The 27,270-nt window shown below is 40.2% G+C and overlaps 2 protein-coding genes across 3 annotated transcripts in view; one reads left to right on the top strand and one right to left on the bottom strand.

The window, feature by feature from the left end:
- Nucleotides 1-681: 681 nt before the first annotated feature.
- On the top strand, nt 682-13,583 carry CA2H3orf49 (chromosome A2 C3orf49 homolog). Its single transcript, XM_025915981.2, has 5 exons — nt 682-827; nt 4,364-4,686; nt 8,886-9,010; nt 12,621-12,734; nt 13,188-13,583. The coding sequence occupies exons 1-5, from the start codon at nt 703-705 to the stop codon at nt 13,383-13,385; spliced, it is 885 nt and encodes a 294-aa protein (XP_025771766.2). The 5' UTR covers nt 682-702; the 3' UTR covers nt 13,386-13,583.
- A 326-nt stretch (nt 13,584-13,909) lies between these two features.
- The window catches only part of THOC7 (THO complex subunit 7), a 24,750-nt gene continuing 11,389 nt past the window's right edge, over nt 13,910-27,270 (bottom strand). Inside the window, exons 2-8 of one of the 2 annotated variants that reach the window (XM_086697693.1) lie at nt 22,329-22,446; nt 21,218-21,345; nt 20,581-20,667; nt 17,691-17,748; nt 16,291-16,357; nt 16,139-16,208; nt 13,910-14,733 (exon numbers count right to left, since the gene is read on the bottom strand). In XM_086697693.1, the coding sequence (XP_086553819.1) occupies nt 14,666-14,733; nt 16,139-16,208; nt 16,291-16,357; nt 17,691-17,748; nt 20,581-20,667; nt 21,218-21,345; nt 22,329-22,446 (596 nt within the window). In that variant the 3' untranslated portion in view covers nt 13,910-14,665. The remainder of the gene's footprint in view (nt 14,734-16,138; nt 16,209-16,290; nt 16,358-17,690; nt 17,749-20,580; nt 20,668-21,217; nt 21,346-22,328; nt 22,447-27,270) is intronic. The other variant, XM_086697694.1, reaches the window with a different exon arrangement.

Raw genomic sequence — 27,270 nt, 5'->3', positions numbered from 1 at the left:
TGCCACCGTGTGGTAAGAAGAATTTGCAGGCAGAATTTGCTCTTCCCCAGGAAATAAAGGGGGAAATCTTAGAAAGGAAAGGGATGGACGAGGCACTCAACTTTTTCAGCCCTGTGTTTTGAGAGATGGCTACAAAATTCTACGATATAATAAAATAACCTTGGGGTGTACTATGAGATGGTCAGATAACAACTGGCCTTTTTACCGTGTGTCTCCCAGGGCCGAGAGAGTATTCATCAGCTCTAGCTGAGAAACCTGGCGAAAGCTGGGATCATTGATATTCCTACAGGGTCTTTTTTTTGGGACTCAAACATGCACATCTGAATGCCATAACCCATTGGTGCGTGATTATTTTATTACCAACCCAAATGGCAGTGGTTAGGCAATCAGGCCACCTTTTCTGCATTTGCCTTGCCCAAGCACCAGTGTTCCACAAAGCCAACCGGAATTTCCCACCGCTCTGTCAAATGCATCATCCCCAACCTCTGAGAAGTGGTAAACAGGGCCAGTCCCACCAATGATGTCTCTCACACCTAGAAGGGAATAAGAACAAGATTCCAAAACTTTCCTACATACTTCCCGCCCCCGCCCCCAACAGCCCAGAAGTTAAAAGCGCCTGTGGCACTGGCTATTTTCCTTTGCTGTTGTGAGCTGAAGACCTGAAGAAATCCACAACAGCTACGGCAGGTGGACCTGACAGCAATGGACCCCCCTCAACTGTATCTTCCAGAGTCTTTTAAGGGTGCCTGTGGAAGAGCTGGCCAGTACCGAAGACTCCAGCAACCCAGAAAGAAAAACGGCCCCTTCAAAAGGAAGGGGATGGAAAGGTAGGTAAACAGGAGTCATCTCCTTTTCTGTTAAGGGAGATTCTTTCGATTTTGCATTCAACGATGTTCACTGGGATGGTGAGAAAGGGTGGCATCTCTGTTTCAGCTTTGCCTTTAGAAATGAAGTCTCTGAACGGATCGGGGGTTGGGGGAAGCGCTGCATTTATACATTGGTCGGGAAGCCTAGTGCCACAAGGGAAGCCTCATTTAATAGGAAAGTGTAATCGTGATGAGGAAAACCTTTCCTTTCCACCTGAATTTGGGTTTTAATGCGACATAGGACGCTAAAATAAGCACTAAGTTGTTATTTCAGTCTCAAAATTTTAGACATCACATGTCCTCTGTAAATACTATGATTTTGAGAATTCAGTACTACATTCTTTGGGAAGAGGCCATGATGAATGCTTTCTGTTCCCTTGCCCAGCAATAGGTACCGAAATACGTACTAATTGTACTTCACGCTGTGCACGTTCTTCAATCTAATGTTAAAACTGTCTTATATCTGGTATTTCCTGCCAATGGAAAAACCATAGACACAGGCATGAAATACTCCAAACATAATACATTTTAATTTGGAAAATCAATGAGATGATTTATTTTCCAATTTCTTTTGGCTTCTTTCTTACCAGGTTCATGAGCAATAGCTCAGACATGTAGAAATGAGGTGTTTTTATGAGGCCTGAATCATCAAACACCAACCTTCTGAACTTCCTTGGACAAAATGAAATATTGCAGAGATTTCCACTTTCAATAAGAAAATGAGGTTAAAAGGGGAAACAGTACAACAAAATAAGTTCATTACCAACCAAGATACTTGAAAACTTAAGAAGGGAAGGGTTCTTTTCAAGACAGAAATTAACAACAGTTCTATTCCAAGGCCCTGGAATAAACTCACCTTTGTTAGTTATGTTATAAGTAGATTGGGGGGAGCCTTTGTGGATCAGTTGGTTAAGTGTTCTACTCTCGATTTTGGTTCAGGTCATGATCTCATGGTGCGTGATTTCGAGCCCTGCCTTGGGCTCAGTGCTGACAGCACGGAATTCTTTGTGTCCCTCTCTCTCTCTCTGCCCCTTCCCTGCTCACACTCTGTCTCTCTCAAGTAAATTTTAAAACAAACAAACAAATCAATAAATAGGGAATGAGGGTGCAGGGCATGGTGTGGGAGATACATTCTAGAGTTTTGGACTCCTTAGAGCTGGGCTTTTAATCTGAGAGATGACGCGGATGGCCTTTGGGGTTCTTGAGCCTCCTGAAGTTGTATTTCCATTATTTTGGGAGTGTGCGTGTGTGTGCGTGCGCGTGCGCGTGCGCGCATTTGTGTATTTATGGTAGTAGAAATTGATGGCTTTGTTAAATGATTCTCACAGGGCTCTATGGAAGATTATTCTTAGCCCATAAATGGTCTTTGGGCAAATTAGAAAATGGCATTCCATCTTTCAAACACTTTACTGCCATCTGCTAGTAAGTTATAGTGACTATACACCTCGATGACTGAATGTGAATAGCACCCCCTAGCGTTTGAGTGCATGTGTAACTGGAAGAACTCCTGTTCCAGTCCTAAAAGGGAGGCTGGCTACCCAACATGGCCTCCCTTCATTTGACTTCTAGCTTGAGGTCCCTCCTTGCCTTTTACATTTTTTCCTCACTCATCTGAATCACGTATTAGTAAAAGCTATCATTTATTAGGTGCCAAGTACATGAATTTTTCTTTTTATTCCCACATTTCTGAAAACAGTATACCCGTTTTCTAATGAGAAAAACCTAAGCTTATAGAGGTTACATAACATGCCCAAGATCACGTAACCGGGAAGCGTGGTGCAGGGTTGAACAAGACCGTTTAACTCCAGTGCCTGGACTCTTCTGAACCACTTCCCATGTGTAATTACAGAGAAGCTGAATGATTTAGGTCCAGGTTAGAGCAGTATTTTCTTGGAGGATGCTGCATGGTGGTACTCGAGATATTTTAGGTAGCATATGATGAAGGACATCTTTTATTAGTTATGAGCTTATTTTAATCCATATTAGAAATACATGTCCCATATATTGCAAACATAACATAACATAATATAAAATCTGGGATTTCATCCAGAGAAATGAAAGTTTATATTCATACAAATGCTTATGTGTGTATTCATATTAGCCCCACCCTGGAAACAATCCAAATGTTTTTCAATGAGCGAATGATTAGACAGTGGTAATCCATATCGTGGAATATTACTCAGAAACAAAAAGGAACAAATAATTGATACATCCACCAACCTGGATGAATTTCCAGGAGATTTATGCTGAGTGAAAAAAAGGAAATCCCAAAAGATCATAGGCTGTATGATTCCATTTATATAACATTTTTGAAAGGACAAAAATGATACAAATGGAGGACAGCTTAAGGAGACGGTGGGGGTGAGTGGGGAAGTGGGCGTGGCCATAACACATGAAGGATCCTGGTGGTGAAGGAAATGTTCTATATCTTGACGGTATCGATGTTGTGACAGTTACACGTTTACAAGAGGTTACCATTGGAGGAAACTGGGCAAATCTCCCCGTATCACTTCTTAAGACTTCCTGTGAAATGACAATTATCTCAAAATAAAAGGTTTAATTTTTTTTAACCAACCGAGCCATCCAGGTCCCCAAGATTTAACTTTTTTAAATCCCTGGGATTTTATGGATATTATTGTTTTGGATGACACTAAAGATAACAGCTACTTGAGGAAGAATATTAGCTGAAGAATGGTTATCATGATATAGATGATATTTAGAATAGTGAGTAACGCAGACATTGGGATCAGATCCTGGGCTTATTTAACCTTTCGAAGCTTTAATCTGTCATTTATAAAAAGGAGATGACAGTAGGAAAAGGGTAAATTACATAAAATACAGGGAAGAACTTGAAGGAGTGTTCAGTGCATAGAAAGCTGCTAAGGAACGTTATCTATTTGTATTACTGAGATATGCCAAAATGATGAAGATGGTGTGTGACTATTGGCGATTTTAGAAACAAGAGTTTAGAGTTACTCTATCCAAATGAGTGCTCTGTGTACATGCAACATTTATGGGGTTTTGGGGACTGCATCCCTTAATGACTACTCTAGCCGACTCTCCTCTCTCATCACTGTAGACTGGGAACCACCAAATCCAGCAAAAGCCATCATTGAGACAAGGTTGCCTATTTGCCAATATGTGTTCTAACACTCACAGACCCGGATTAAAATCGGCATTCTATGCTTGGCCAAATTAACTTAACCTCTCTTTGTTTCAGTTTACTCGTTAGTGAAACAGAGATAACAATATGACCTACCTCTTAGGGAACTAAGAGGATAAAACAAGAGTGGCCAGAAGGCACTTGACTACAGTTGAGTAACAAAACACCAAGGGGTTGCTTTGGCTTGGTTTTTCTGTGATTTGATTCTTGGTCTACAGTTTTACTTTTTGGAACTGTGTGATTAGGTCACAATTCAAATTTAGATTTTGATGATTTCAGTCATTTGTTTCTAACTTTTTAATTTCCTTAAAACAAATTCTTTTTTAATTTTTAGATGGCATAGAGCTGTGTCTACCAACCTAGTAAAACAAAACATACTGGTGCCCAAAGACGAAACGTCCGGGGATAGCGACATGGAATTTCATGAAAGCCAGCAAAATACAAAAAAAAACTGGATGAAGAAAGTGAAGACTGTTTTGGGAAGGATGCTGTCCTACAAAAGTAGAAGCAAGTCAGCAAATGGCAGCAGAGGGGCCTCCGCCAACCCTAAGGAAACTTTCCTTTCAAACCCTCAGAGCCTTCTTCCTAGAATTGTCAAGGACCTTCCATCTGCCAGGTTATTCATGAAACCAAAAATGAGAAAGCTGTCACAGAATGGTAATCAAAGGCAACTCGTGGTTAAGTGTCAAGGCCAAGGGGGAATGGTGAAATTAGGCCGGCTTTGCTTGCTACCCAAAGTGTGGCATCTCCTGGGAGCTTGTCTGAAATGCAGAATCTCAGGCCCTGCCTGGGTCTACTGAGTCGGAATCTGCATTCTGTACCTAGCCCCAGATGATGTACTTGTGCATACATTTTGAAGAGCTCTGCATTAGATTGCCTCTGCGGTCCTTCCCAGTCCAACTGGTGGTCTTTTTTTCTAAAGCCCCTGTTTTATTTAAATGTGCACCCACATGCCTATATGTGTGTAGACACATATATACATCTATATGTATGCGTACATGTATATGAGAAAATCAAACTAAAGTAGGATTTTTCTTTTGTTTCTGGAAAGAGCAGTAATGCAACCTTTGAAATAGCTCTTTCCTACAGTGGAGGGTATGGGAGAGTTCTATGAATATAATTTATGATTGGTAAATCCTAAGTAACATTTTATGTATCTAATTCCCACATTCCTCGTGGAAGAATCAACATTTGAATTGTTGACTTGAAGTCTTTCATGCAATGCAGTGATGCTGTTTGGTGGGGGGAGGGGTCCTATCAGTTATAACGAACATTACCACTAATATTTGCATTCTTCTCTGTAGCTTTTCTAAGTTAATAGACTATTTTTTTTAGAGCAGTTGTAGGTTTACTAGAAAAATGGAAGATACAGAGATTTTCTTCCCATATACCCTCACTCCTTACCCCACCCACACAGTTTCCTCTATTACTAACGTCTTGGCTTAATATGACAACGCCATCATGTGATGTCCTATATCCACCATTACAGTGCCAGACAGGGCAGCTTCACTGCCCTAAATATGTTGTGTAGCTTCTTCATGTCCTTTATAGCAGAGCACCAGGAAACGTGTGTGGCCCTAAGATAGGGAATCCACACACAATCCCACATTTCACACAGTGATAAGGCTGCATACCTGGTGAGTACTACTTTTTCAGAAAATAAACAAACAAACACCCCCAAAAATGATGGCTTCCAGGTGACTGATGGCCCTTTTAAACTCTCTCTTCTGGAAAAAGCAGTCAGTAACGCTAGCATCCAAGCCGCTAGCAATTACCTGGGATGGATGGACTTACCTATTTTCATTGAAAATAACAAAGACAACATGTTTCTATACTGATGGGGCTGAAGTTGAAGAGTCTAACAGGACACAGAGGATCCAATTCTTCCTTCCCATCTGTGTGCGTTGGCTTATTTTTGTCTTAGTTGGAATAACCAATATCTATACCAAGATTTCTTCCAAAAACATGCCTTTCAGGCCATAGCTCTAACATTACGACACTGTCTCACCTGTGGCCCAAAGACAGTGGCTTTTCCCTGTCGACCTTCCCAACATTTTTTTTTTTTTTAATTTTTTTTTTTTCAACGTTTATTTATTTTTGGGACAGAGAGAGACAGAGCATGAACGGGCGAGGGGCAGAGAGAGAGGGAGACACAGAATCGGAAACAGGCTCCAGGCTCTGAGCCATCAGCCCAGAGCCTGACGCGGGGCTCGAACTCACGGACCGTGAGATCGTGACCTGGCTGAAGTCGGACGCTTAACCGACTGCGCCACCCAGGCGCCCCCCAACATTTTTAACAAATATTCACCAAATACTTATTTTATGTCCGCCACGCTATTAAGGATAGAGTAGCGGGTGGAACAGACATGGTCCCGGATCTCATGAAGTTATAGAATAGAGGGACGTTCCAACACTAGGCAGATCATTACATCTGATGCCAAGTAGCAGCACAGGGCACCTACAGAAACCCATCACGGGTGCTCTAACTTTGGGGGAGGAGCCCTAGGAAGGCCTCCCTGAGGAAGGGACAGCTCAGTTGAGATTTGAAGGACAACTAGAGTCAGATGAGGAGAGTGGGAAGAGTTTTCCAGGAAGAGGGGAGAGCATATTCATATCCCCATCTAAAAAGAGCCCTGAGCATAATAAAGAAAAGAAAGTAATTCAGTCAAGGAAGAGCCTGTGAATAAGGTGGTCAGGACGTTGTAAGCCACATTAACAATTTTTAACTTTCTCCTAAGAATTTTTAACTTTTTGATAAGAAACCATCAAATACTTTCAAGCTGGGGATTTATATAATCTGATTTGTATTTTTTAAAGACAGCGCAGGCTGCAGAGTAGGGAGGGGATGGGGGGTCAGCAGATCCAGGAAGAACGATAGAGAGGCTCTGAACATTCATTCCAGCAAGGAACAATAGTAGCTTGGTTGGTTGCCAACAGTGGGGATGCGGAGGTAATGGGAGAAGCGTTCATAGGTTGAAGTTGTGAGGTTTGGGGAAGAGCTGGAGAGTGGAGGGCAGGGAGAGGGAGGAGTCCTTGGGTTGAGCACCTGCTCGGAGGGCAGAGCCCCATTCACTTAGGAGCCACCACTCCTCGAGAAGTTCTTATCAATGGACCTTAAGCAAGATTGTAGGTGTGAGCACGGGGTGAAGGCACTGAAACACAGAGAGAATTGCAAACACCTTTTCCCCAATGCCCTGGTCAATCCCTTTGACTACATGAAATAAAAGCCTCATGCCCTGCCTTTTTTTTTTTTTTTTTTTTTCAACGTTTATTTATTTTTGGGACAGAGAGAGACAGAGCGTGAACGGGGGAGGGGCAGAGAGAGAGAGGGAGACCCAGAATCGGAAACAGGCTCCAGGCTCCGAGCCGTCCGCCCAGAGCCCGACGCGGGGCTCGAACTCCCGGACCGCGAGATCGTGACCTGGCTGAAGTCGGACGCCCAACCGCCTGCGCCACCCAGGCGCCCCAGTCTGCCTTCTTTTTTTTTAATAAAAAGGAGAATAACCTAACCTTAGTGCCTTCTGCGGGCAACAACATGGTTTGTTTTTACCGTATTAATTTTAATGCCTATTTATGATGCTGTTTTATTTATGCTAGTGTTTTAAGGATTCCTTTGTAAAAGCATGTATTGTGTTAAGAAGTGAACTGACATAAAGAAAAATAGTAAGGAGGCTGGGTTTCACATGGTTCCTGGAAAATGAGTATGGTATTTGATGACTGAGCCTTGAGCCACATGGCTGGGGAGTGAATAGCTTTAAACATTGTTTCAATTAATGACAAGTACTCAACGGATGGTCTCATACATTAGAGGGGTACTTTTTCTAATTCCACAACAATTAAAGGAAAAAAGTAATCCGGGGCAAAAAACGATGTCTCAAACACAGAGACATAACCACCTTGTCAGAACGCGTTGGTGACCACTGAGGCCGTGACCACGAGAAAAGGCAGATGCGTACAGGAGAAAGTGTAAGATTAGAAAAAGAAATGGGGCGCCTGGGTGGCGCAGTCGGTTAAGCGTCCGACTTCAGCCAGGTCACGATCTCGCGGTCCGTGAGTTCGAGCCCCGCGTCAGGCTCTGGGCTGATGGCTCAGAGCCTGGAGCCTGCTTCCGATTCTGTGTCTCCCTCTCTCTCTGCCCCTCGCCCGTTCATGCTCTGTCTCTCTCTGTCCCAAAAATAAATAAACGTTGAAAAAAAAAATAAAAAAAAAATAAAAAAAAAAGAAAGATTAGAAAAAGAAAAACCCAGGGGCGCCTGGGTGGCTCAGTCAGTTAAGTGTCCAACTTCCACTCAGGCTGTGATCTCAGGGTTTAGTGGGTTTGAGCCCCACATTTTGGCTCTGTGCTAAGAGCTCAGAGTCTGGAGCCTGCTTTGGATTCTGTGGCTCCCTCTTTCTCTGTCCTCCCCTGCTCACGCTCTGTCTCCCGCCCCCCAACTCCACTCAAAAATGCATCAACTTTTTTTTTTTTTAAGTTAAAAAAGAACAGAAAAGAAAAAGCAAACCCATTTTTTGTCTTTAACCCTAAGGAAAAAAGCTACCGAGGGAGCATGGAATGCTGTCTTTTCAGAATACTTTCTTTTTTTCTTTTTTAAAGTTTGTTTATTTTGAGAGGTAGAGAACATGAGTGGGGGAGGGGCAGAGAGAGGGAGAGAAAGAATCCCATGCAGGCTCTGCACTGTCAGCACAGAGACCGACGTGGGGCTGGAACTCATGAACCGTGAGATCATGACCTGAGCCGAAATCAAGAGTCTGCTGCTTAATCGACAGAACCACCCAGGCACCCCCACAGCGCTTTCTAGTAAGAAAGTTGATCATTGTGATCCTTACAAGTTCTTTTCCCCCTCCTTCTTTCTAAGCGACTATACAACTTGATGTTGTGGAAGCTGAGACAGAGGAGATAACCCGAGGAAATACTCTACTCCGGGCCAGGAGAACCACCAAGCGGTTGTCTGTGACATCCCTTCCTTCAGGACTGCAGAAGGTACAATGCTAAAACACACTCACCTCTACAGACTTTCATATAAGTCAGTGTTCATAATAAGAATTAAGTTCTCATAATAAAGCCTTTAAATCTGCTGCCTGTGTCCTCCTCTCCAAGAATTTAGGGCACAGGAAGCAGGCTTTCTGGGTCTGATTCATCTACTTCTGACTCAGATGGTTCAGCTTCTACTATAATCTGGGCAATAGAGAGTTCTGAGCTTTCCACTGATTTGTCAACTATTCAAATATCAAGTTAGTATGTTATTAGCATCAGGTCAATCATACATGGTATGTGGAGAGGAATTCACCACTGCCCAGGAGAACTTTGCGTGAGGACGGGGCGCCTGGGTGGCTCATTGGTTAAGCGTCCAACTTCAGCTCAGGTCATGATCTCACGGTTTGTGAGTTCGAGTCCTGCATCGGGCTCTGTGCTGGCAGCTCACAGCCTGGAGCCTGCTTCAGATTCTGTGTCTCCCCCTCTCTCTACCCGTCCCCTGCTCATATTCTGTGTCTGTGTCTCAATAATAAATAAACGTTAAAAAAAAAAAAAAGAATTTTGTGTGAGGATACAAGTGTGCACTGTCCAATATTGTAGCCAATAGCCACATGTGACTTTTGAGCCTGAAATGTGGCCAGTGCAATTAGAAAGTTGAATTTTTAATTGTATTTCACTGTAAGTGAAATTTAAAGATAGTCACATGTATAGACAGTGTGGGAGTAGACAGTCCAAGAGTTTCCAAACCAAAGCCTATGCTTATCTGTGCATATATAAACTTCAGCCTAAATTGCCCAGGCTATTTTTTTTTTAATCGCCTGAACTATTATTTTTTCAGTTTATTTATTTATTTTGAGAGGGAGATTGTATTTTGAGAGAGAGAGAGTGCAGGAGGGATAGGAAGAGAGGGAATGAGAGAGAATCCCAAGCAGGCTCCACGTTGTCAGCACAGAGCCCAACGTGGGGCTCAAACTCACAAACCATGAGATCATGACCTGAGCCGAAACCAAGAGTCAGATGCTTAATCAACTTAGCCACCCAGGTGCCCTAATTATTTTAAATATAACAAATAATGGGGCACCTGGGTGGCTTAGTCAGTTAAGTGTTCGACTTCGGCTTAGGTCATGATCTCGTGGTTCATGAGTTTGAGTCCCATGTCAGGCTCTGTGCTGACAGCTCAGAGCCTGAGCCTGCTTTAGGTTCTGTGTCTCCCTCTCTCTCTCTGCCCCTCCCCAGCTCATGGTCTGTCTCTCAAAAATGAATAAACATTAAAAAAATTATTAAAAAATACATAAATACAGCAAATATTTACTTAAAGCTAACTCTGCTCCAGTTCTAAGTGTTTTATAAATATTAACTCAGATAATAATTACAACAATCCTATGAGGTAGATAGCAATACAGGGGCGCCTGGGTGGCTCAGTCGGTGAAGCATCAGATTTTGGCACAGGTCATGATCTCACAATTTGTGAGTTCAAGCCCTATGACAGCTCAGAGCCTGGAGCCTGTTTCAGATTCTGTGTATCCCTGTCTCTCTGCTCCTCCCCTGCTCATGCTCTGTCCCTCTCTCTCAAAAATAAATAAACATTAAAAAAAAAAAAAGGTAGATGGCAATACTATCCTTATTTTAAGGATTGCCCTGGGAGGTTAAATAATTTGCTTAGATAAGTGGTAGAGACAGGTTTCAAACCCAGGAAGGTCTGGCTCTTGAGTCCTTAATCTTAATTACTATGCTGAATACTAATTGTACTGTCTCAAATGATAGCCACTAGGTATATGTGACTGTTTAGTTAAAATTAAATAAAAGTTCACTTCCTCAGTTGCACTAGCTACATTTCAAGTTGATTGCTAATGACATGTGGTTCATGGCTGTTGTATTAGGCAGCACATAAAGAAAGAAAATTTCCATTTTTGCAGAAAGTTCTATTGAACAGTGCTGTTCTAGAGTATCATTGTCAGAATGCACCAATATTAGTTTTGAGTTTTGCCTTTTGTGTGTTAGGTTCGCATTCATTTTATTCCTATTATGTACTGGGCAATTTCTAGGTTTGGGGACTAAAAGACATAGTCCTGTTTTGTGAACCTTATAGTTTAGTAGAGGGGATAGACATTAAACCATGGCTCTGCAGAGCACTGAGGTAAGGATAAGTTTTTGAATGAATGGCAATGGGACCAGTAGATGTTCATAGGGGAAAAAAGAAAATTGATCCCTATCTCACACCATATACAAAATTAATTCCTGTTGGGTTCTAGATCTGTTTGGAAAAGGTAAAACCTTAAAACCTCTGGAGGACAATAAAAATTATTTCAGTATAGAGAAAGACTTCTTAGGAACAAGTATCACTGACCATGAAAGAAAAAAATGGATATATTTGGTTATAGCAAGAATTGCTGGTCAGCGAAAGACATGAAATCAAAGGTTGTCAACTGGCTGTGAAGAGTTCTGTTTAGTTCTCAGAATGATCTCAACAATGTATGTGAATTAATTGGTCACACTGAAAAATGAGACTATTTCCAAAAAAAAATCAGGATTTTAAGCCTTCTTTTGAAAAATGGGATTTGGGAGCATTAGGCCCACAGTTTCTCATGATTGACAGCAGGAGATGTGCAGAGGCTGGCCCCTTGGCAGGAGGCACATTCTCTCCAGTTTGCCACCAGCTGCAACTGGTTCTGTTTTACACAACCTGCCTGGACCATCTAGGCATTTGACATTAGAATAGTGGTATTCAACAAACACAGATATAACTTAGCAATTACCACGTGTGCTGAGTGTTCAGTAGGAAAAAGTACTGGGTTTTATGGGAGAGAAAAAAGAGGAGTCCAACTATATAGATGGACTGGGGAGGGTCGGGCAAGGGACATGCGAGCCTGGGCAAGTTGGCTGGGCAGAGTGGTGGGTCAGCAGACTCGTCTGTAAACTCAGACACAGGGTAGGTCCCAGATGTGATTCCTCCTCCCACTGTGTGTAGGTCTAACAATAATTCCAAATACTAGTTACTAAGCACAAGGGGAAGGAAGAGTGAACCCAGTAAGACCAAAAGGAGCCTTTTAGCCAGGAGCCATGACCTAGGAATGATTTCCAATAGCAACACTATTAGGGCAGGTACTTAGAACCAGCAAGCCAGGGACGATAGGAAAATATCAGGCATGGGGTGAAAAGAACCCAGAGCTTCCTTTTTATGTTTGGAGACATGTCTGCCACGAAAATAAGGAAACCTGCAGAAAAGAGACCAAATTAACAACTGGATCCAGTGCTAATGAGCTTTCTGGGGCACTGGTCCTCAGCAACCCCCACTCTCACTGTGCTCAGCAGCTGCAGAGGCAATGATTTCTTCCCCTTACGAATGACCTGCTTTTCCCGACACTGTATATTCTTTCAGAACCAATCTCATTTCTCTGCACCCTATAGATCTCTTCAAAGAGAGCTCTGGGCACAAAGGAGATACATGGGGCGTGGAGAATAATATGAATGCTGTCTCCAACCCAATGTTGTTATGTGGCAAATGTTCAGTTTATAAGAGACTGTCCCAAGGGTGAGAATTCTTAGTTAAGCACTGTCACAGAAATAATGTTGGTACTTCTTAAGCTGAAGTGGTTTTTTTGCATTTTTGTGATAGGTTCCGTACTCATCAAAAAAGAGATCCCACTTTCCAGCACTCAAAAAAAAGAAACATAGAGTGGAAAACATCCTCCGAAAATCAGATTTGACAGTGGGAAAGCTTCAAATGCAGGTAGTGGACAAAGGCTTTTGCTTTGTGTTTTTCAGAAGCATCACAGAGGGCCCAGTTGAACTGAACACGCAGCCCTGCTAGACAGCATGGCTGTGGGATGAAGTTAATGATTAGCATGAAGAAATAATGTTAGTGGGGGGCATTCTGAGGGTGGCTGAAGGATTGCTAAGGGCAGCTCGGATGATGCTGTGTGCCTAATAAATATTGAGTGAATTCAATTAGAATGAAGGCATGCACACAGCCTTCTTTTGAGAAGAAATGAGATCGTCTTTACCGCTGGGTGGTAAATGCATGTTTTCAAGCTCTGTTTGCCATGACTTGAATTAGAATAATACTTTGGGATTTACAAAACGTCCACCAAGTCCTGAACTTGTCTCTCAGGAAAAACAACCGCCCCTTTGGTTTCTACAAGGTTTTCCAACACGTGGCTACATTTCTTTGTTTCTGTCATAGGTGGATGACCTCATAGAAACAGTGACAGATAAATCCATGAAGTTATTGGCCCAAAGACATGCGGAGCTTCAACAGTGTGAGTTTCTAGGGGATGAAATTCTTCAGTCTTCGAAGCAGTTCCAGAGGATATCCAAGAGAGCCATGAGGAAGTATAAACTGAAAAATGTATGTTTCCCATGTACCCGCTGCTGCTTCTGATTTTGTCCCTGATTGCACAGAACTTATCTTTATGGGAATTCTTATCTTTTGGTACATAATCCTGAATAAATCACTCTAGTGAATTAATCAACTGGGGAGAAGGACATCTCTTAGAATATTCTGCCCAACAGTCCTTCAAAAAAATTCTTTTTCGGAAAACTGATTTTTAATTCTGAGTCAACGTAAGCAAGTTTTTGCTTCATAATTCTTCCTAATATTGGAAAACAGAAACATTGATCAGGGCATAGGAGGTCCGCAAAGAAATTTCTCCCATGATTTGCCAGATGAAATTAGAGGAAGCCAGTTAAAGGTATTATGACACTTTTAATATGACTACTACTGAGCTAATTTTCAACTTTCATATTTAAAGAATTCTTAAGATTACAAAAATTTAACATTGTTTAAAGTATGATTCATGCGAACTGTCATGTTTCCGAACTAAAATAAATGGTAAGGATGGAACCTAACAAGTACTGAGCATTAAATTCCATACTTAAGAAAATTACAAATGATTCAGCCTTAGCTTAATTTTTAAGATGATGAAATCCTTTATGCAAGACCATCTTAACAGACTGTTTTTCTGAGACAACTTTTTCTTTATCAATTTTTTTTTTCTGCTGAAAATGACCCCTACATAATGAAACAGTAGGAGAAAACATATTAACAAAACATTTTATAACCACATTGCTCAAGTGTTGAGGAGAGAGATCTAGAAAGCAATGCATATTGATTTGCTTTCATCTTATAATTACCTCTTACACCACCGATTGTTAGTATCATGCAACTTCTCCCCAAATGAGCATACGCTACCCCTATTTTGAACATAATTTCACAAATTTGCAGCCCTCTTGAAGCCTATTCATGAACTCCATTTTCAAAAGTGGTAACAATTTCCAGATTGACTCATTTTCTCACCCATATCCTGGAAATGCCGCTTTCTCACAACCTTCAACATAGTTTATAAGCCAATCAATGTTACCAGTTAAAAACTACCTACAACACTACTGAGCACAAAACATATCTGGCTTGAAAACATTCTATTAAACATTTTGGGATGTTGCTTCCTACCTTTCAAGAATAAAAAAGGCATTTCAATACAAACAAATCGATATTAAAGTCTTTTTCCTTTGTGTAAAGAAATCGGAATGAACTGTACATTAATATTTAAAAGCAAAGTAGTTCACTGCCAAAACTTTAAATCTCAAGAGTGCAACAAGTTCCAAACACAGTGAGCATGTTGTTACTTCTGTATTCTTGGGAATGGTGAACGATTAGCCTGTCTATGGCTTGGAGTCTGTTTCCATGCTGGTTTCTTGAGCTTCTTCTACTTCGGAGAGCTTTTCATCATCTGTAGTTGAGAAAGAACCATAAAACTGCAGTCAAATTTTCTTAAGTTATATATTTAGCAAATACATGACAACATTTTTATCCTTTATTAGCTGATATATCTAAAAAGATGGCAAAATGGCAGTCCATGACTGCAATTGACCCACACAGTGTTTGGTTTTAAAAATGCTGTTTTGGCTGTTGGTGTTTATGAGCATAATCAAAATGTAAAATTTATGTGATAGAATACATTGAAAAAAAATTTTTAATGCTTATTCATTTTTGAGAGAGAGAGAGAGAAAGAGAGACAGAGCATGAGCTAGGGAGGGGCAGAGAGAGGGAGAGCACAGAGCCCGATGCGGGGCTCGAACCCACGAACTGTGAGATCATAACCTGAGCCGAAGTCGGACGCTTAACTGACTGAGCCACCCAGGCGCCACTAGAATACATTTTTTAAAATGTATGTGAGAGAGGGGCACCTGGGTGGCTCAGTTAAGCGTCCGCCTTCGCTCAGGTCACGACTGAACTGCTCTTGGGTTTGAGCCTCACGTCAGGCTCTGTGTTGACAGCTTGGAGCCTGGAGCCTGCTTCGGATTCTGTGTCTCCCCTTCTCTCTGCCCCTCCCATGCTCACGCTCTGTGTCTCAACAATGAATTAATGTTTAAAAAATGTAAAAAAAAAAAGTTTAAAATGTATGTGAGAGAATACATTTTTTTAAAAATCTAGGTTTTAGGCTTTTCTTTTCTTTCTTTCTTTTTTTAATTTATTTCTTTATTTTGAGAGAGAGAGAGAGAAAGTGTGTGAGCAGAGGGAAGGGCAGAAAGAGAGAGGGAGAAAGAATCCCAAGCAGGTTCCCTCCCACTCTATCAGTGCAGAGCCTGACGCAGGGCTCAATCCAAAATCAAGAGTGGGATGCTCAACCAACTGAGCCACCCAGGTGCTCCTAGGCTTTTCTTGAAAATGATCAGGAAATCAGATAGCATAGAAATTTCCAATTTGCTATAATCAATACAAAGAGCAAGTCTCCAGTTCCTGAAAGTACGTTCCATTCACTGACTAGGCAAATGTGCTTATGTGCTAATGACTTCACCTACTCACCATTGCCTGCCTGGGTCCTGAATTACTTCACAGCATTACTTTACAGCAATAAACTATAATAAACCAAGAAGAATTCCAAATCTATCACCTTTGCATTTCTCTTTATATGAAACAGTGGTTATGTATTTAAATCATATATCGTTACACCTTCAGGCTTTTCTGCATATATACGGAAAGTTGAACTACATGAATGCCTTCTGGCATCATCCAGCTATACTCCTACTCTGAAACTGCAGGTATGCTCTGTCAAGAAGACGTATATTTTAGAGGGCACACCCCTGGATCGCTTAAAAGTCCTTATAAACATTCATTCCGTGACTTCTACTTACTTTCCAGCGTTTGCTGAAGTTCGTGGATGGTACTGAGTAGAACGTGAAACTGTTTCCGTCTCAGTTCCAGCTGTGTTCAGGAGAAAAGAGTTAATGCACACCGATCTATAAGCATACACATATCACAGAGGCTCAAATACGTGTGCAAATACCTTATCTTCCACACTTTCTTTAATATGTGAAAGATGCTCCAGTTCTTTTCCCAGAGACTCTAGTTCCCTGAAAACAAAACAGTGTTACATTTTGCTAATTGGGGAAACAGAATTCACAATTAATGCCTAAATTTTTAATTACTAAAGAGTATTTAAAAATTTTTTTTAAAGGATAAGAAGTTCTTAGACTCCATTATGATGAAACTTTGAAGCGAGGGATGATTTCTTAACTTCTAAATGTGCACTAATTTCATTAAAATCAAATTTCTAGATAATTTTTAAAATCTAAGAAGACACAGATAATAGGATATCATACCGCCAAGATTTGACAACTTTTAGTGTTTTGTCATTCTTATTTGACAAAATAAGTCTTTCTTCTTCTCTTTTTCTTGGTAAAAGAAATAAAACACTGCAGATTAACTTGAGATACTAGAACCTTATTGCCTGTCCTCTATCTCAGGCCTTTTATCTTCCTCTACTCCCCAGTCAGGCAATCACTGTATCATTCCAACCCATATATTTATTTGTCCCTCTAAATTATATACAGTATTAGTAGATAATGAGGGGACGTTAACTTTATAAATGGTTACTATTCTGCAAGTATTACAGAAGATCAGGAATAATTTAAAATTCATTGTATGTCTTCTGTTTTTCTTTTCACTGATTGTGTTTTGAAATCTGAGCTTAAAAAGTGTATAAGAGGCGCCTGGGTGGCTCAGTCGGTTAAACGTCCGACTTCAGCTCAGGTCATGATCCCACAGTCTGTGAGTTCGAGCCCCAAGTCAGGCTCTGTGCCGACAGCTCAGAGCCTGGAGCCTGCTTTGGATTCTGTGTCTCCCTCTCTCTCTGCCCGTCCCCTGCTCATGCTCTGTCTCTCTCTGTCTCAAAAATAAATAAAAGCATTTAAAAAAATTTTTTAAAGTGTATATCTAATTTGTTTTACACTCCTCATTTAGTATTCTACTATATGAGTACACCATATTTTATTTATCCATTTTAGTGTGATGTATATTATATGAATTTATTTTTTTAAGTTTATTTATTTTTGAGAGTGAGAGGGACAGAGAATCCCAAGCAGACTCCACACTATCAGTGCAGAGCCAGGTGTGGGGCTCGAACTCACAAACCACAAGATCATGACCTGAGCCGAAACCAAGAGTTGGATGCTGAACCAAATGAGCCATCCAGGTGCCCCTATATGCATTTATTTTAGACCTAGAGGCAGTTAGATTGGAGGAAGGAAAAAATTTAATCAAGCAGCATTAGAATATGTTACTGGGAAGATGTGACCCCTCCTTCTGAAACATATTTTGTACTCCCATAAAAATGGAAAACACAGGCTAGCATGTGAACATTTACGTATAAAGATTAGTTCCTTTCAAAGTAAACTCTAAACTTACTTTAGTGTCTCATGTCTGTCTGGATGATGCTGGATCACTTTTGCCAAAGCATCATATTCTGAAAGATATAAAAATGTTTATCAAATTAAGGCTTTTTTGAACCTGGATATGAAAACGAAATGTATAACATGACAGATCTCTCCTAATCACTTTCTGAGTGCATAAAGAAATAAAAAAACCTCGGGGCGCCTGGGTGGCTCAGTCGGTTAAGCGTCCGACTTCGGCTCAGGTCACGATCTCGCGGTCCGTGAGTTCGAGCCCCGCGTCGGGCTCTGTGCTGACAGCTCAGAGCCTGGAGCCTGTTTCCGATTCTGTGTCTCCCTCTCTCTCTGACCCTCCCCCGTTCATGCTCTGTCTCTCTCTGTCTCAAAAATAAATAAATGTTAAAAAAAATTTTGTTTTTTTAAAAAAAAGAAATAAAAAAACCTTAAGGGTGGAAAGAGTATCGCCAATGTCACTTGGTTGGCCTGTAACTATAATCCATTATTTCAAAACTTTTTTATTTTTTAATGTTTGTTTGTTTTCGAGAGACAGAGACAGAGAGAGAGAGCAAGAGGGGGAGGGGAGGGGCAGAGAGAGAGGGAAACACAGAATTCAAAGCAGGCTCCAGGCTCTGAGCTATCAGCATACAGCCCTATGCAGGACTCAAACACATGAACTGTGAGATCATGACCTGAGTTGGAGTCGGACGTTTAATCAACTGAGCCACTCAGGTACCCCTATTTCAAAACAATTTTATTTTATTTATTTATTTATTTATTTTTAAAAATTTTTTTTTTCAACGTTTATTTATTTTTGGGACAGAGAGAGACAGAGCATGAAGGGGGGAGGGGCAGAGAGAGAGGGAGACACAGAATCGGAAACAGGCTCCAGGCTCCGAGCCATCAGCCCAGAGCCCGACGCGGGGCTCGAACTCCCGGACCGCGAGATCGTGACCTGGCTGAAGTCGGACGCTTAACCGACTGCGCCACCCAGGCGCCCCTCAAAACAATTTTAAACAAGGACTTTTGCTCCCAATCGGTTTTTCCATTTACCTATCCCTAGGTAGGATATAAGAAGCCAGCAGAGTATAAGGGAACTTAAGCCACTATTGATCATTAAGCAGACTGATTCTGATGAGGATCTCACTACCTATTTGCCCAGCAAAGAAAAGATCAGCTAGGTAAATATATCCTATCATTAATTTTGGATCTTAACAAGGGCAAATTACACATCTCATTCTCATTCTAAAGGTAAAGATTTCAGAAACTTAGAAATGATTTAAAATTCAGAACTGATAAAATTCCTTGTTTCTGTTCCACTGAGACTTTCAGGTTTCCTCGTTATTTCCTGTTGGCCTTTCTTATGAAATGATGAATGGCAGCATTCATTTAAAAGCCTCAGCTAATCAGAAAAGGCACTGTAAAACATTTTTAAATTATTTTAGAATCGGTATTAATTATTAAATACATTGCTGTAAATTGGCCACTGAACTTGACCATATGCATTTTAGAACGAATTCAAAAAACAATTTTTTTTAAATAAGGAATTAAGCATCTTAATTGGTTCATTAAAATGTAAAATTCATTGATTTGAAAATCAGCATATTAATTCAACAAAAGTGTGACTTAAAAAGTTTTTTTAATGTTTATTTTTGAAAGAGAGAGAGAGTCGGGGAGGGGCAGAGAGAGAGGGAGACACAGAATCAGAAGCAGGTTCCAGGCTCTGAGCTGTCAGCAAAGAGCCCAACATGGGACTTGAACTCACAAGCTGTGAGATCATGACCTGAGCCAAAGTCACATGCTTAACTGACTGTGCCATCCAGATGCCCCAATAAAAGTGTGACTTTTACTTCTTTATTTAAAGAGAAAAAAAATTTTAATATTTATTTGTGAGACAGAGAGACAGAGACAGAGACAGAAATAGAGCACGAGCAGGGGAGGGGCAGAGAGAGACGGAGACACAGAATTCGAACCAGGCTCCAGGCTCTGAGCTGTCAGCACAGAGCACGACACAGGGTTCCAACTCACAAACTGTGAGATCATGACCTGAGGCAAAGCTGGATACTTAACTGACTGAGCCACCCAGATGCCCCAAAAGTGTGACTTCTAATAAAATTTTTTTAGATTACAAAGTAATACGTGATCAGTGAAAAACAAAAACAAAAACAAAAAACCCTAAGCCATAAAACCCCACAGCCCCAAAATAATAACCGTTTACATTTTCTATTTCCTTCTAGTTTTTGGTATATAGGTTACAATTGTGATTATGCATTATATTTTTTATCTTTCTTTCTTTCAATTTACATTATAGGAGAAGCAATGCCCCAGCCATTAAAAATTATTTTGGACTAGTTTTTATGGACTGCAATGAGGACAAACCCTGATTAAAAAACAAAAGAAATCAGGGCAAAACTAAACTTTACTTCTCCTCTTATTAGATATTTAGGCAGCTTGCAAATGTTTGCTTGCTTTGTACTTAATAAAAACTCACTGAGCTTAAATTCTTTTTTTTTTTCTGGCAAGTAGTTCCGTGAAACAAATAACAAACAAAACCTGAGGTCTAGTGTATTTGTCTGAATTGCCTTTGCTGATTAACTGTAACATTATTTAGGCAAAGGGGTCTGAAGAGTAAAAAGAAAAAATGAATACTTAAGAAATATTTGGATAATCAATACCATCCAGCAAACAAACAAACAAACAAACAAACAAAAATATTTTTTCCAGCATAGCCTTCCTTCTCCACTATTTTAAGGAATAGCATAGCTTTAAAGAATTAAGTTTAGCTCCTAATTCTTTTTAATAATTCAGGTTGATTCTTACTGAAGATTTTACCACACAACATTAAAAACTACATGAAAATAGTACTCAGTAATAAAGCATTTGCACACTAAATTCCACAAAACCCTTACCTTGGCGATTTTTTCGTATTCGCTTTGCTTGAAGAATTTGCTTTTTGCACTCAGCAATTTTTTCATGTGCTCCTGCAATGCTACATTCTATATGAAAAGGTTTTTTTTAAAGACAGTTGTAACAACATGTATAATCTCCATCCATTTTTAATTTTAAAATGTGTTTTTATTTAAAAAAAATTTTTTTTTAACGTTTTTATTTATTTTTGAGACAGAGAGAGACAGAGCATGAAGGGGGGAGGGGCAGAGAGAGAAGGAGACACAGAATCGGAAGCAGGCTCCAGGCTCTGACCCATCAGCCCAGAGCCGGACGCGGGGGTCAAACTCACGGACCGCGAGATCGTGACCTGAGCTGAAGTCGGACGCTTAACCGACTGCGCCACCCAGGCGCCCCTAAAATGTGTTTTTAAATTAAGTTCCATTGCTAATAAAATAGATGCTGGTGGTTTAAAAAACAGCTGTAACCCTAAGTATTGTATCATATCAGAATACATTTTTGTAGCTAACATTTACTATATTCTATTAACATTGTTATTATTTTACCACAAACCAAAGAAAAATGTTAGCAGATATTGTCTCCTTTGGGTCATAAAAATTAAAATTACATGGAAACATTAATTGCTTTAAGTTTCTTTACCTATTTCTTTGTAAATTTTTTCATAATTTTCCATTTCTCTGAGATTCATATCATATACCAGCAAAGTTTTCCCCATTGAAAATTCACATTGGGACAGCGTGCTCAGCATACGTTGGTACTGGCTGTATCTAGCGAAAAAGAGAGAAAAAACAGAATAAAGTTTTTTGTGAAATACCAAAGTTGAACCATTATAGTACACGCCAAGATTTGGTAATTAAATCCTATCAAGTTCTAAGAGAATCCTTTGCTTTATTTAAAATAATTTTTAAAAAATTAAAAAAATTATAAAATAATTTAAAATATCTTTCCCTTATGTTTTCTTTCTCCAGATGTGATGTACTTGAATTTATAAACTGCTTTAGTTACACGTGCAAAGATGAGACCACTGTTCTTATCACTATAAGCTAAATTCAAACAACTACTTGTTTGAATTTTGTTTAAAATACATTTTAAAATGTTTTCATTAAGATGTTTTTTTATGCTCCCAATTTTATTTTCACAATTTTTTTCACTCTTTAGAAAGATCTATGTGAAAAGTTAATTCAAATGAGGGAAATTTTTCTAACGCAAGGAAAATTATTAAATATGTATAAACCCTTGCAACAACTATCTATTAGCTTATTAAAAAAAGAGAAAATTGAGGTGCCTGGATGGCTCAGTTGGTAGCACAGGTGACTTGTGATCTTGGGGTCATGTGTTCAAGCCCCATGTTGGGCCTACAGCTTACTTTAAAAAAAAATAAAACAAAGACAATTTCATTTAGATACTTTGTCTAACTTACCTGCTAAAATTGACCAAATTAGTGAGCCAAAATTTAATTCTCCTTTCTTACCACCATACCTTCTGCACATTTTAATAAACATAAAATGTTTATTATTTCTATTATTATTAATTAATATTATTAATATTATTATTTCTATTATTATTATTCTATTATTTCTATTCTCTGAATAGAAAGAAAGACCAGAAAAATCTATAGCTGATTAACCCCAAATTGCCTCCACTGGACACTGAAGGTGAGTGAAAATCTGAAATACTGATAGGCTGTATACAGGGTTTAAACTCTTATCAGCCCACTGGTGTAGAAACAAAAGTGAGATGAAATAAATACCCCTCTTCCTGGGACCCAGAGTTGCACCATTTAATGAAACTTTTCACTAGCAGATTGATTCTCCGATCATCTCCAGCGCCGTCTCCATCAATTAGGAGGCGCTTCCGTATGACTTCGTCTGGAGGAAAGAAGAACATGAATTAAAATGATGGTCTGACTCTTGTTGACTTTCAGAAACAAGTAACTGATACCACTATTTATGCATTCATCCAAAAGAAAACCACTGAGACGTGAGTGTACTTCACGCCTCTAAACTGTGTACTTAAAGGTGGTTAAGACGGCAACTTTTGTTATGTAGGTTTTACTGCGATTGATGTGTGTTATTTTTATGTCTCTGTCAAGACAGTTATTGTCTGTTGTGTGCCAGGCAGTGTACTAAGGGGCCAGGTTACAGCCTGCGCTAATGGATCTGCTCTTGTTGGGTTGCTAAGCAGAAATCGTTTCCGGGGACCATCAAAGAAATAAGCCCAGAGTTCTTGGAGAGCTTTTTTTGGGAAAAACCTGTCCACACAGAGGGCTGAGGTGTTCCTATCTCTGACTAGTGTGAGGTAGAGGCAGAAGGTACAGAAAGAAAAGGTTTGAAAGAGGTAGTGGCAGACTGGGCAAAGAGAGGTGGGTCAGAGAAAAGAGAATGGGTTTATCAAAAAAAATAAGTGTCATTTAGTCATTATGTCTGCGATGTTTCTTTCCCCATGAAGGTTTTGTTTTTTTTTGTTTTTTTAAAGCTAGGCTGTCTCACTCTTGCTCCAAGGAGAGGAAAAAGGATAAAACAGAAGAGCAGGGCAGGTAATGACAAGGAGCTCTAAGTGGGGCTCTTGTCGGCCTGTCCGGCAGCCCGGAGCTAGTGTTCTTGCTGGACAAAGTAATCCTGGATCGTGACAAGAGAAAGGCAGGTTGAAACCCAATAAAACATAAATTTTCATCTACCAGATTTGCGAAGATCAAAACACCCGATAAAAAGGGTTGGCAAGGATCCTGAGAAAGTGCACTTACACACAATGATGGAAGGTACAGTGGCACCCTCTTTGTGGGGCAAATGGGCGACAACAAACGGTGTTTAAAACATACATCCCGGGCACCTGGGTGGTTCAGTTGGTTAAGCGCCTGACTCGATTTCAGCTCAGGTCATGATATCACGGTACATGAAATCGAGCCCCACATCAGGCTCTGAGCTTACAGGGTAGAGCCTGCTTGGGATTCTCTCTCTCTCTCTCTCTCTCTCTGCCTGCCCCTCCCCCACTTGATCTCTTTCTCTCCCCACTTATCTATTTCTCTTAAAATAAATAAATAAATGTTAAAAAAAAAAAAAAACAAACTAAGATGCACCTACCTTTTTGATCCCGTAACTCCAATTCTAGGAATTCATCCCATAGATAACATCCCATAGATAACTGTGCACCCATGCACAGAGATAAATGTAAAGGGATGTTCTTAGCGTTGCTCATAGTAGAAAGATTGCAAAGTTAAACATTTACCAGTAAGAGACTGGTTAAATTATGAAACGTTCATATAATGTATTACACAGCCAAAAGAATAACGTGGATGTACATACTGATGCCCAAAAATCTCCTTTGATACATGAAGTGAAATGAAAACAAAACAGGTGAAGAGAAGCATACAGTTAGCTGTTATCTGTGTGGAAAAGGGGGAGGCTTTGTGTATGTGCATATGTGTGCACATCGCACATGTATGTGTTTGTGCATTCAAAGAATATCTTTGGAAGGAACACAGGAAACTGGTAATAGTGCTTTCTTCTGAAAAAAAAAATAGTGCTTTCTTCTGGTGAAAAGGACTACAAAGATGAGAAAAAAAATTGAATTTTCTGTATTATTTTGCAGAATTGTGTTTGTTTTTCATCATGTGCATGCATTATTTTTTTAAAATAAATTTTAAAGTGTGAATAATTCCTGGAGAGCCTGCATGATGAATCAACAGCAAAATCTTTGAACAATAGTTCCTGTGTGTGGGCAGAAGTATTTGTGAGCGCAGGTGCAACGGAGATAAACTTTAGAAGGCAGGTGGCTGCAGTTTTAAAATCTATTCTGTGACAACATCAGATAAACACTTTTAGAATTGGGTTTTGTTCTCGGAGTCATGGCTTTGACAGGCAGCTCAAGTTATCGATTCATCAGGTATTTTAATGTTACACTTTAAAATACAAACTAATGCTTTCAGTTTTTGACCACCAACAATGTTATTTGAGGAGCCTCAGACAAAACAGTCCTTGAAGAGATTAAAATGCAGAAAATGAGTTGATTTTGTTTTTTATTGCAAACATGCTGTAACTTTGTTAAAAGTTAAAGTAATCTCTACACTGGGCACTGGACACAGGAGCACCTGCTCCAGAGGGTGCATATTCTGATGTTTGATGCTGTTCCATTCCTTTCCTTTCTTTTGGTCAATTTGTTTTCTTTCTTTTCTTTTCTTTCCTTAAGTTTATTTATTTTGAGAGAGAGAGAGAGAGAGAGCAAGCACATACCAGTTGGGGAGGGGCAGAGAGAGAGGGAAGAGAGAGATTCCCAAGCAGGCTCCGCGACATCATCCAGGAGCCTTACGTGAGGCTTGACCCCACGAACTGTGAGATCATGACCTGAGCAGAAGTCAAGAGGCAGACACCTAACTGGCTGAGATACCCAGATGCCCCATCAATTTCTTGTTTTCTTATCTCTGCTCTTCCAACCCCCCCCAACAAACCCCATCTTCCTCCCAGATACTGGGGCATCCTACTTTATTGAGGCCCAGGGATTTCAAATATAAATGCATTCAGGGAATAGGATATAGGAAAATTGGGGAATGAGTACCCACCCAAAGCGGGGAAACTATTACCACAGATGGCTTTTCAAGAGCTTTTTAAAGTTTGGTGACTAACTACAAATGTTTCAAGCACGTTTTGTGATCATTCCAGCTGCATATTTAAGATCTGGGTACCTTTATGTATGCAATATATATATTATATAAACAACATAATATATTATTTATATAATTATAAAATTATAAAAATTATAAAATTTTACAATTATAAAAATTTCTGAAAAATGTTTTGAACACTGTACAGGCCAAATAAACTTGGGGAAAAGGTTCATGAGGTTCATGTCTTATTCATGGTTTCCTCCTCAACCTCTCACACTGTGTCTTTACACTTCTGATGCTCAATAAATATTTTTTACATTGGATTTGTGGTGCCTGCCCCAGACCATCTGCCCTCTGAAGAGCTTTGTTTCAATAAGATACTAACAAGGATCAGCAGGCAACCATCTTTATTTTCAGGTCCAAAGCCGAGATTTCTCTTCTTGTACAAAAGACAAGAATTCTTGATCAATGAGCAGATGTGTTCACACGGTACCAGGAATTCTAAGGATGTGAGATAAGGAATTGAGCTCTTTTGCTCTAGGTGGAGACATAACATGCATATGAACACAAATACAGAGGAGGCTGGGAATGTTAAATAAGTGCCGAAGACCCATAATAGAGGAGATTAGGAGGACAGCTCCCTTTGGCTTGGGGGGAGTTAGGGGAAGTGGAATTTGGGCTGCTCTCTTCATACTTAAAAATTACCAACCAAGAAAGCTCAAAGGTATTTTAACAATATCTACCTAAACCTCAAATGACATATGCCTTTGGCCCAAGAATCCTAGATAAACTTGCACATATGCAGTATGACATATGCCCATCAACAGGGGACTAGATAAACTTTGGAATAAGGATATGATGGAATACTATGAAGCCAAAGAAAAACAAAGAATGAGGAAATGTCTATGTACTGATACACAGAGCTCAGTTAAGATAACTTGATAAAGAGCAAAGTGAGGCAGTACGTATGGCATGTTTCCTTTCACATATAAATGGGGGGAAATGTATCCATACAGATACCCTAGAATGATATATAAGAAACTAATAGAAGGGGGGCGCCTGGGTGGCTCGGTCGGTTAAGCATCCGACTTCGGCTCAGGTCATGATCTCACGGTCCATGATTTCGAGCCCCGCGTCAGGCTCTGTGCTGACTGCTCAGAGCCTGGAGCCCGTTTCAGATTCTGTGTCTCCCTCTCTCTCTGCCCCTCCCCCGTTCATGCTCTGTCTCTCTCTGTCTCAAAAATAAATAAACGTTAAAAAAAAAAAAAAAGAAAGAAACTAATAGAAGGGGTTACCAAGGGAAAGGGGCAGGGTAAGTGGGATAGAGAACAGTTTGGAAGATGGGGAAATATCTTTCTATATTATTTGACTTTTGAGCCATATGAGCACTCAAAATCTGTTAGCTGCTGTTTGAAAACGAAAGCTATGCTTATGGTGATGGTATCACAGCTGTTTGCGTATGTCCAGATGCAGTGAATTGTACACATAAAATATGCAGTTCTTTGTATAAAATTATACCTCAATAAAGCTGTTGGAAAACAGAAACAAAAACAAAGGGGGCGCCTGGCTGGCTCAGTCTCTGGGTTGTGAGTTCAAGCCCCATGTTGGGTGTAGATATTACTTAAAAAAATAAAATCTTTAAATAAACAAATAAATGAATTTTTAAAAAGGAAAAAAAAAAAAAAGAAAAAAGAAAGCAAGCTAAAGTCCTTTCCCTGCCCCCACCACAGGCAGGGAGAAAGCTGTGAGCTCCAGCAGAGGTGGGGAATCAGAGACTGGATGTAAAATGTGTACACGTGAGAACGTCAGGGAGGCGGCACAAATCTTGGGACCCAAGGACAGAAAGGCAATTAGAGGTCAGAATGTAGGCGTCTCCACTAGTGAAAGCCAAACCAGCAGACTTGGACCTTGCCGGTGGGCACCTGGGAACTGCTAAAGATTCAGGAGCAGGACTTTCTAGGAAGATGAAGCTGAGGACAATGTACAAAATGGACTGCATCTGGGAAGAGCCCAAAGGCAGGGGAGCTATGAGGAGGCTACCAAGGCACAGGCAGTTGGAGGTAAAATGGCATGAAAATTAGAGATTAGAATC

The sequence above is a fragment of the Puma concolor genome, chromosome A2 (genome assembly GCF_028749965.1).
Source record: "Puma concolor isolate L17-30 chromosome A2, mPumCon1.1.hap2, whole genome shotgun sequence".
Lineage (NCBI taxonomy): Eukaryota > Metazoa > Chordata > Mammalia > Carnivora > Felidae > Puma > Puma concolor.
This window is presented reverse-complemented; position numbering and strand designations above follow the sequence as displayed.

Bases quoted from the DNA above. Each gene is read 5' to 3' on its own strand.
- CA2H3orf49 (XM_025915981.2), top strand. From the start codon at position 703: ATGGACCCCCCTCAACTGTATCTTCCAGAGTCTTTTAAGGGTGCCTGT. The intron at 4,687-8,885 runs GTAATCAAAGGC...CTTCTTTCTAAG, and splicing joins GAGAAAGCTGTCACAGAATG to CGACTATACAACTTGATGTT. The intron at 9,011-12,620 runs GTACAATGCTAA...TTTTTGTGATAG, and splicing joins TTCCTTCAGGACTGCAGAAG to GTTCCGTACTCATCAAAAAA.